We start from the raw sequence: 10,022 nt of genomic DNA on the forward strand, positions 1-10,022 counted from the left end.
AGACATTCAGGGGAAAATATCAAGTTACTTTACTTCATTTACGCAGTTTGAAGAATCATTTTGAGGTCAGCTCATCTTTATACTCATGTGTAAGTCAGCCATCATCACAAGTGCGATGGCTGACAGACTAATGTGTAAAGGAATATTTCTGTGAATGTCAATAAAAGTGTAGTATTTAGATTTTGTATCCACAGTAAGTGCAGTACCTGTGAGTCCCAGCGTGCGCCCTCCATGTACAGCCCGTGTAGGTAGGCTCCCTCACGGGGCGGTACCGTGAAGTCCTCACGATTCTTCTTGGTGACATCACACTGAAGACACATCCTGTCCAGAGGCCACTCATTCCTGCCATTGGAAGGCCAGAGGTTGATCTGCTTTTTCACACCAAGTAGCTTCTATCACATTTACACCTTTAATGTTTAATGTCAAAAACATCCCTACCTTCGAGCCATAGCCTGCATGATGGCAGTGAGGAAGGACTGTGGGTTAAAGAAGCCGGCCAGCCACACCACAGAGGGTAAGACAAAGTCTGCTGACCAGGCCTCCAGCTCCTTGATCCTGAGCAGCAGGTCAGAGAACCACAGGGCCGCACATGGAGGGGTACGCCCGCTTCGTCCAACCGTCTGGCACAATGTCCAGAAAAACAGCATTCTGAAGGTTCCACCGGTCATGGTTAACTCTCCCTAAAGTGTGGGAACATTCAAAAAGCAACTAGAATCCTCAATTTTGCAGTCAATCAATAACACTTCTTCATGTCTTGGTCACAGCAAAACAGCGATACATGTACATCCACATGTCCTGGCAATAGCAGCTGAGCAAGATCTGTGGAAACATACAGAGCTTGGACCATGGAAGGAGAAGCTAAGAGGAGGCTGGAAGGCTTGTGCTGGTAACAGTAGCTTTCAGTCAGAGAACTGACAGTGTTTCATTAGTAATGGTGTTGAGGAATAAGGACCATAGCATTTAGCATTTATGCTAACTGATCTTGGCATTTATAGCTAAGCTTTGCTGTTTATATTGTATTTATTTGTTCGATGATTAGCTAATTAAATATCTAACACATATGCTGATCTTAGCAGTGCACTGCCACCATATTTGGTACTTAATTGAGAAACAACAATGTCTGTTCTTGTTTGTACTTCTGTTCCTGGCTAGCAGGCTAGCTCTTAAAATGATATGATGTTCACTCTCGTCTCTCGAAGCCTTTTTGATTTACTTCTACAAGTTACATAATAATATTCCTTTTGAACAAACTAAGGTCTTAGGGTCAAAACAAAATACAATTATTTGTAGTATTGTTGTATTGTGTTGACGTTTATGTTCAACTTTTAATTAATCAACTTTATTTTAGCATTGTCTTTGTGTTCTTTTTGCCATTTATAAAGATCTTGCTGCACCAATAAAGCATAGAATACAGTGAATCTTCCAACTTTACAACTCCACATTTGTGAACAATTACAATTTTTGGACTATTTTATTATATTTTTATAAAAATGTATGTCTTGTAATTGCACTGTTGAGAAATCTGTGACCTAAGTTTTTCATTCATTGCAGAACTACTCCGTAGTTGTGCATATGACATGACAATAAATCTTTGAATCTGGAATCCATGGGTAGCTGCACCATCCCACCCTGGCAACATTCTTATAGCTTCTATTTGTTCCACTATAAAGAGGAAATATGATTCCATTTGCTGATACAAAAGTCTACATGGCTTTTAAATCACTGAAAAAATACACGTATTAAGTAAAAATGAAGGTTTAAAATATATGTACATGTATTAATGGTAAACTATAATCGGAAAGCAACGTGTAACTTTGATCTAAATCATTTTTGGATCACTGATTGGAAACACAAATGAAGATGCTGGAACACTGGAGCGTTTAAGGTTTCATTAAAGGCTCCGCCAAGGAACAAACACTGTCATTACAAAACAGAACACAGAGAAGTGTTCGTGATGTAAGCTCTCATCAGTTCTGCACAACTCTGCTTATTCAACTGTGTCTTAGGCTGGCCAAGACATTTCTGCCTGTAGTCCAAACAAATAGTCTCTCAAACCGGAGACACATCCAGATATGAGGAGGGACGCCACAGTGTTCGTCTGGCAGTGTCTCAGTCAGTAGGGGCTTGGACTGGGAGCCGTAGGGTTGCCGGTTCAAGTCCCCGAACAGACCTAAATATGGAGTGTGGACTGCTACTTGGAGAGGTCCCAGTTCACCTCCTGGGCCCTACCGTGGTGCCCTTGAGCAAGGCACTGGACCCCCCCACTCCCAGGCGCTGTACAATAGTTGCCCACTGCTCCTAGTACTAGGATGGGTTAAATGCAGAGAACAAATTTCACTGTGTGTGCTGTGTGCATGAACATGTGACCATTAAAGAGGGTTTCATCCTCCGATTATAATATGTTCCTATCTGCCTGCAGTGAGCCAACATCTTGATCTAAGCAGCACAGTATATTGAGTCTTGACAGACAAACACAGACAAAATGTCCTTCTCCCCACCTTGAGTCCCAGGCTGAGCTGGTGGAGGGAGCGTCTGATCTCCTGCGTCAGAATGTTCATGCGCTCACACTCCTGCAGCGCCACCACCTGGTAGGGAGTCCTCTCCTCCGCCCTCCCCAGCAGATCCACCATGTTGAATTTCTCTGGGAGCTTCTCCATGATCTCCTCCAGCACCACACGCACCTGAAAATGTGTGAGTCAATAATAAGTGATTAATAAAACAACAACCAAGTGTAAATGAAAGGTACTGAAGACGAGAACCACAGGAGAAGAGAGACTGGGGTCATTTGAGTCAGATAAACTCAGTAGTGCTAGCACTGACAGCCTGTGAACCCTTTGGTTTGAAATATACACTCCAGAAATATTCATGCAAATATATTTTGCAAGGCAGCTCTTTGTTTTTTAATAACAATGTAATCCATCCTAAAAATCAATGCTCACATCATATATGTGTGGGTAAGTGATAGAGATGTCCCGATCCGATCACGTGATCGGGGATCGGAGCCGATCACGTGATTTTCAAAAGATCGGAATTGGGAGAAAAAAATCGGGGATCGGGATTTTTTTTAATAAAATATTTGTATTATTTTATTTAATGTTACAAAACAAAAATGACCATGTTCACGTCTTAAAGTCATCCTGAGGCCTTAGTTTTGGTTTAAAATTACACAACATCATGTATGTGTTGCTTCTTTTGGGCTTGTTTTCATAGACCTGGTTGCTTATTTCTCTCAAATCTGGCAACAGAGTGGGCGCAGTGTCTAATAGTAGCAGTAAGCTAACAAGAGGCTACGTTCAGCTGGTGCCTCAGGAGTCGGGACAGAGAAAATGTCAGGAGTTTGGAAGTATTATAAAATTGAAAGCGAAGGCAGTGTAACAGCCAGATGCAATGTTTGCAAGGCGGAGGATCCGCGTGGTGGAAAGAACAGAGAAACGCCACCTGAGAAACAAACACCAACAACAACACGACGAGTACACAGCGGCCACTCAGGTAACGGCACTGAAACAACTGACACTTTCAGAGACTTTTAAAAGGAAAGAGAAACTGCCCCAGAACAGTGAAAAGGCCAAAAAAATAACAGCCAAGATAGCTGAATTCATCGCGTTGGATGACCAGCCGTTATCTGTTACCTTTTTTTTCTCTTAATGCATTGCATAAAGATCGGATCGGGAAAAATCGGTATCGGCAGATTGTCAAAATCAAATGATCGGAATCGGATCGGGAGCAAAAAAAGGTGATCGGGACATCCCTAGTAAGGGATGAAAGCTAATGCTCATGTCAACACTTTCCCAAGGCCAACGGCACTACCGATCAATCAACGGATTAGGCACCAAACAAAGAATATGAGGTCATCATATGTATGGATTTCTCAGTTCAGATATCTGATCCGGCTTTGGCAGCTACGGAGCCGCTAAATACAAAGGAGCAAGTTCACACAATACACACACACACACACACACACACACACACACACACACACACACACACACACACACACACACACACACACACACACACACACACACACACACACACACACACACACACACACACACACACACACACACACACACACACACACACACACACTCTAATTGATACTAGAGGGGTATTTGATGAATGAGTCTTATTTTCAGGAAGTATAAGACTGATTATTATAATAATAGTATATACATATAGACAATATATGTTAGGGATACTCCGATCAGGGTTTTTGGGGCAGATCGCCGGAATCAGAATCAGCAGATACCGATCGCCGATCTGATCATAGGGTGGGTGGGGGCTATGGGGATCTTCCATTTAAAGTGTTGTATTGTGAATTGTGTTGCAGTTAGCCGGTAATTACCGGACTATGACCTGTAATATATGCTGATGTTTAAAACTCCGTTAATGGGGCTCATTTTTATATTGCTTGAGTTTATAACACACACAGCAAACAACATCATTATTACATTCAAATGAAGAACATTATCAAGTTTACATTAACTTTGGCTAATAACACGGGAGAAATTAGCGGAAGCTCTCTCTTTTCCTCTCTCTCTCTCCTGACAGCCCGTCAGTATCTCATGCAGCTCACTGATCCAGTAATGAGTGACCCGACAGTGAAGAATAAACATATTTATAACTAGTTTAGCTAGTTCCAGAGGTAGATGAACTAGCTAAGTGTGTTAGGTCTAACTCTTAGTGTGTGTTTTGCTCCGCTCACCGGTCCGTCACAGCGGGTGGAGCTGCAGGATTTCTGCTTCACACACACGTTGCATACCGCTATTTTATTGACTTTTTCGGACACCTTCAAATACTGCCAGACCGGTGAAGCCATTTTGGCGAGCTTGTTTTGACGCGCACAGAGAAAAGTGTTTATAGTATATATATATATATATATATACTATTATTATTTATAATAATAATAATATGAAAAAATTATAACAAAATAAATAAGAAAGCTGCAGGAATCTTGCTTTTTATACCTTCGTGGTTAAATGTATTTAATGAGAGTTGTTTTGGATAGGGTTAGTACTTTTTTTTGTATCACATGGATGAAATATGTTGTCTTGCAGATGGCTCAGAACAGCTGCAAGTGTTTTTCCAACATTTTATCCTTGTATCAATGGGACTGGATTTTGGTGGCAATACATGGGAGGACCAAACGGAGTGTTGTTGAACTGCAACCCTATCTGTGCAAAAGTAACCAGCTTTTGCACTGAACAAGTTCTAGAAGGAAATTCAGGCTGATTAAAACAGAGCCTGGTGCATAGCTCACATTTTGCTGCTTGTTTCAAGCAACAGTAAGTATACATTACTTTTAACAAAGCTAACACTGAACCAACCAAGACCCTTATTTATAATTTAATGTGTCACTTACTTTATTGAGGGGATGTGCAAGGCTGCTCTACCTCAAACTGAATATTTGTTTGAGCTTTTAAACTCAAATGAGCTTTATTTCAGAGCAGTACTGAACCAGAAAACGGCATCCTATAAACATTCACCCTGGGGGCGTGTGCGTTTTCAATCTTGAGCTCAGCATATTTAGTTGTATTCCTTATATTCAGCAAATCATAAATTAACAAAAAAGTGCTTTACATATTTGGTTCTCTCTACTAGTACTGCGCATCCCATTATGCTGTTTCTTTTTACCTTAAAAAAACCAACACTTGGACCTTTCACAAACAGGCCTTTTCACAAGTCTTTTCACAAGATCTTCTAGATAGTTCCGGAACTAAAGATTTCCGGGGAACTAAGTTCCGAGAACTATTCCTGGGAAAAGTACTTTGTGTGAAAGCGCCTATTGGTTCAAGTCTTACTTATCGAATAGAAAACAGTGTGTTTTGGTTAACGGTGCCGTCAATGCTGCAAAGTCATACCTCCACTGTATGATTCTATCCCACATTGAATACTGAATACCCCTCCCTTAGGGGAATTCATACACAAAAAAGACACTGGACGCTGCACTAGGTCAGAAACCTAGACGGACCACTTTTGGACACAATGTACTTTCAATAAAAAAATTCTGGAATAGCCTCCCAACTGAGATACGGGATTGTCCCACTCTCAATAGTTTTAAAAGTCAACTCAAAGAATGGTTGAGAAACAAACATCCGTGCAATCACCGCTAAATGCACTTTAACACAGGGGTATCATGTCTTGCACTTTTTGCATCGCTTGTATCTTCTCTTGCACTTTATATGTCGTTGCTGCTATATTGTACTGCCATGTGATAAATACTTGTGTATGCTGCTCTTGCTCTTTTGCACTTTTTGCATATCATGTATTTGTTTTTGCTATGTGTATAATTGTCATGTTCTTAAATGTTTTATGTGAGGGACTGCGGATGGAAATTAGCTCCAAGCTAAAATCTGGCATATTTACACTTGACGCATTTTTTTGGTTTAAGTGTTCATTAATGTGTGGTTGTTAGTGAATTGTCATACAAATAACAGTGTTTCCCATACATCGACATACAAACCCCACAGATCCTCAACTCCGGTGTGTCTCACTCATTAAGGCGAGACACGGCAGGCAAAAACATCGTTTTTCATGCACTGGTCAATTTTGATATGTTGTGCTATTTTGATTCCATAACATATTTTCTTTCAGGCTTTTGGAAGGAAAATGTACAAAATACACACTGAAGTGTTTATTTAGTTTGTCTATTTGCGTCTGTAGGTTTCTCCTAAATTCACCAAAAGTTAGCTTTCTAACGTAACATAAAGTACCGCGACCGCTGTTTGCACCATGTAATCAGAGGTATCGTTCGAAAGCTCCGTCTCTCCTGTACAATCTCATCGGATCCAAATATGGTCATTTCCTTTGTATCAGCAACCAATCGTGAAAGTACAAAGGGGTCTTAAACCATAAAACGAAATCTCATTGGCTGGTGTCAATTTCTGACAACGTGATTCGTTCAGATGCGTCACGTGGTGTGCTAAAACACTTCTTGGTTTAGATTTCGCTGGAAATTTAAATCTCAAAATGGCAAAGGAACAGCGATAGAAACGTTCACAGAGAAGACGACAACAATTGTCACTTGCACGAAGCAATGTTAGACAAAAAACAAATGATCCCGAACACGAAATACCTTCACGGAGTGCGTCGATGCGCAAGCTGTCATCCAAAGAACAGGAGGGTTTAGGTAGCGCCTCACAGCAATCTTTAAAGGTCCTTTTCTCAAAATGAGTTTTTTCTCATGTTCCTGAGTGAGAAATGTCCACTTCAGCAGCACTTACATACACCAAACCTTCCAGTTATATTCCTATCAATATTCTGAAGGTTTTTACAGAAGGGTTTGTTCATATATCATTCATAGCCTGAATTATATAACATTTTATACCTAAAAACATGGCGACAATTGATATTTTAGAGCTGTTGACAGTATTTTCTGATTTATGGAGTGATATAAAGAGATATCCAAAATCCCTTCTGTAAAAACATTAGATTCTAATATGACTACAAAATGAAACAAGAATTTCGAACCTGACTTTATCCAATGTTCAGAATTGTGTTCCTGAAAGTATTCAAATATGCGCATATTTAATGAGATTATGGCTCATTTGCATTACAATAGTACTGCTAATGCTCTACGGTCAGACAATTTTACCCTTTAAAACATTATTTCACGTTCAGGAATGAAGTGCCCTCTTTAACTATATAGCTCTCAACCTTTACGACTGTATTTTTTTATACAATATGATATGGCTGTTGTTGAGCTCATTAATTGTGCATACAATGAATTAACTTAGCAGACAGCTTTAAATCTATTTACCACATTAACTTTGACCGTGTGCTTGTATATATTATTGGCTTTACCCTTTAGTCAGCCAAAGTCTCCTACTGCAGCATTGGCCTCCGTACGTTGATATGCAGGACATCAGATGATCTTGTATCCGCTGGCTGAGCCGGCACAAAGTGGTGAATGGCTCAGATGTAGCGGTCGAGTTTTCACTGTAGCTGCCCTCGGTAATAAACAGTGCAGAGTAACTAAAAATAAACACAGACATAGGTACTTAATTGTCATTACAAAACATCACAACAAGTACAAAGCATTCAGTTAAACCACAAATGTATTAAATCACGGATCAAATAAACACGTGTAACAAAGTCTCTTTAGTGTCACATACCTTGCTCCGCTCACCGAGGGTGCAAAAATGTGCAACATCAAGCATGACAGTCCTTATATGCAGTGACTCTTATCTCAATTGGCACTATGAACAGTTGAGCCAAAAAACAGCACACACAATTTTAATTAAAACCTATATAAACCGATACTATCACAAAATGTTTATGACAATAGTGTTCAATAACTCACATGTACATTCGAGAGGTCCGTTGCACAAACTAGACCCTGTCGCTCGATAATTTTGCGACACCGATTACGGCAACAGTTTAAACAAGAGTTGTTATGATTCCGGGGTTCGCAGCGTCACACCCATACCTACGCCAGCCCCTAACCATGCATACTAAATAACATAGCGGTCATTTACAGTTACGTTATCTCAAAGAACCCCCATGCACAGACTGCCTTGGGCGCTGAATTTTTCAATCAGATCTGACGACGCTAATTGGCTGAATTTATGTTTCGCCTGCATAGTTTTCGGGTAGCAACGGTCAGCCATTAGTTGGCTGTTGTACTTGCTGGGGCACTTTTCTGAGCCCATTCTTACAGTCCCTCTCTCTCCTGTGTAAGAAATTAAAATCAATGTTTAATGGTGTAATTTAGTTTAAACATAGAGTAAGCTTAAAACTGTTTTATTGTGAAAACATTTCCGGTTAGCATTCGCCTGTGGCTAACGTTGATTCTAAAGTTTATTTTGAAAAGCTATTCCGGAAGAAGTCATCCGGAATACCAACAGTAAGCTTGACTTCCGGTTTTACGCAAGTAACGTTTTGAGCCGTTAAAATGCATTAAATAAAAAGTCATGAAAGAGAGTATGAGGAGAAGAGGCGTGTGGAGTTATGCAATGAATATACAACGTCTAAATCCTCTGTTATGCGCGATATCGGACACAGAAGACCGAGGAGGGAGGTCCCCCTACGTCACCACAGCCGCCATTGAAGAAGAGGAGCCAACGGAGGATATATAGATTGCGGACGAGCGTTGTCTGTCCTCTTTTCACCCCTGCACCCCTCGGGACCACAGCTGTGTTGTCTCCTCCACCACCTTATGCTTGTTTCATTACCACACCATTTAATTAAAGTACCCATTTGAACCTTTTCGGAGACTCCATTAGTCTCTTTATTTTAAGCTTCTCTCCTGGACGCGAGAACAACGAATACTTCTAACACCTGTTCCCCCTTCACAGACCTCAGCGCTCTGGTCTCCACTGCCTGGGCCCTGCTGGAAGAAGTCACAGATCACTAGGGTTGGGAACCGAAACTCGGTTCCAGATGAGAACCGATAAGAAAATGCCGGGTACCCATACAAAATACACAATTTCGGTTCTGCTTAACGGTTCCTAAACGCAGTAGACCCTGTATTCCACCGGGTCCGTCTGCGCCGCGGTGACCCGGTGGAATACAGGGTAAAGGCGGACTGGCCATCTGTGTGTTCTGGAGAATCACAGAACGGCCGGTCGTCAGCGGGCCGTTGACGGCCGGCTCGGTACGCTGACAGCTGGTGTTGTGTCAAATGATGCACCCCCTTCGTGAAATGCACCCCGTGTCACGGGAACGCGCATTTCGAAATGAAACGTTTAGACCTTAAAACGATGCTTAAAACGAAAAATAAACGTCCAGGGTTTTTTTTAATGGTAATTTTCAGACTGTGAGTCGTTTTAGTGGTAGCTCATATAGTCTTGATTCTTGTGGTTAAACTTTTCGCTCCGTATATTGATGGTAGTGGTATCGAATCCTGGATTTTGCATTCATTCGTCACTTCTTTTTCAGTTATTTTTTTATTTAATATATGTTTTTCTTTTTATTGTGACGTCCTGTCTGTATACACGTGCTTTAAAATGTATTGTTTAATTTTACATATTTGTCATATAATAATCAAAATATATGTTTACAAATGTTACATAGTCTTTGTC

General features: G+C 40.8%; 1 protein-coding gene across 1 annotated transcript; it reads right to left on the reverse strand.

Moving 5' to 3' along the window:
• Nucleotides 1–434: 434 nt before the first annotated feature.
• Nucleotides 435–7,929, reverse strand: LOC117483632 (dynein heavy chain 17, axonemal-like). Its single transcript, XM_034132010.1, has 3 exons — nucleotides 7,804–7,929; nucleotides 2,499–2,681; nucleotides 435–680 (listed from the first exon to the last, which is right to left on the reverse strand). The coding sequence occupies exons 2-3, from the start codon at nucleotides 2,655–2,657 to the stop codon at nucleotides 435–437; spliced, it is 405 nt and encodes a 134-aa protein (XP_033987901.1). The 5' UTR covers nucleotides 2,658–2,681; nucleotides 7,804–7,929.
• Nucleotides 7,930–10,022: the final 2,093 nt, after the last annotated feature.

The sequence above is a fragment of the Trematomus bernacchii genome, unplaced genomic scaffold (assembly GCF_902827165.1).
Source record: "Trematomus bernacchii unplaced genomic scaffold, fTreBer1.1, whole genome shotgun sequence".
Classification (NCBI taxonomy): Eukaryota; Metazoa; Chordata; class Actinopteri; order Perciformes; family Nototheniidae; genus Trematomus; species Trematomus bernacchii.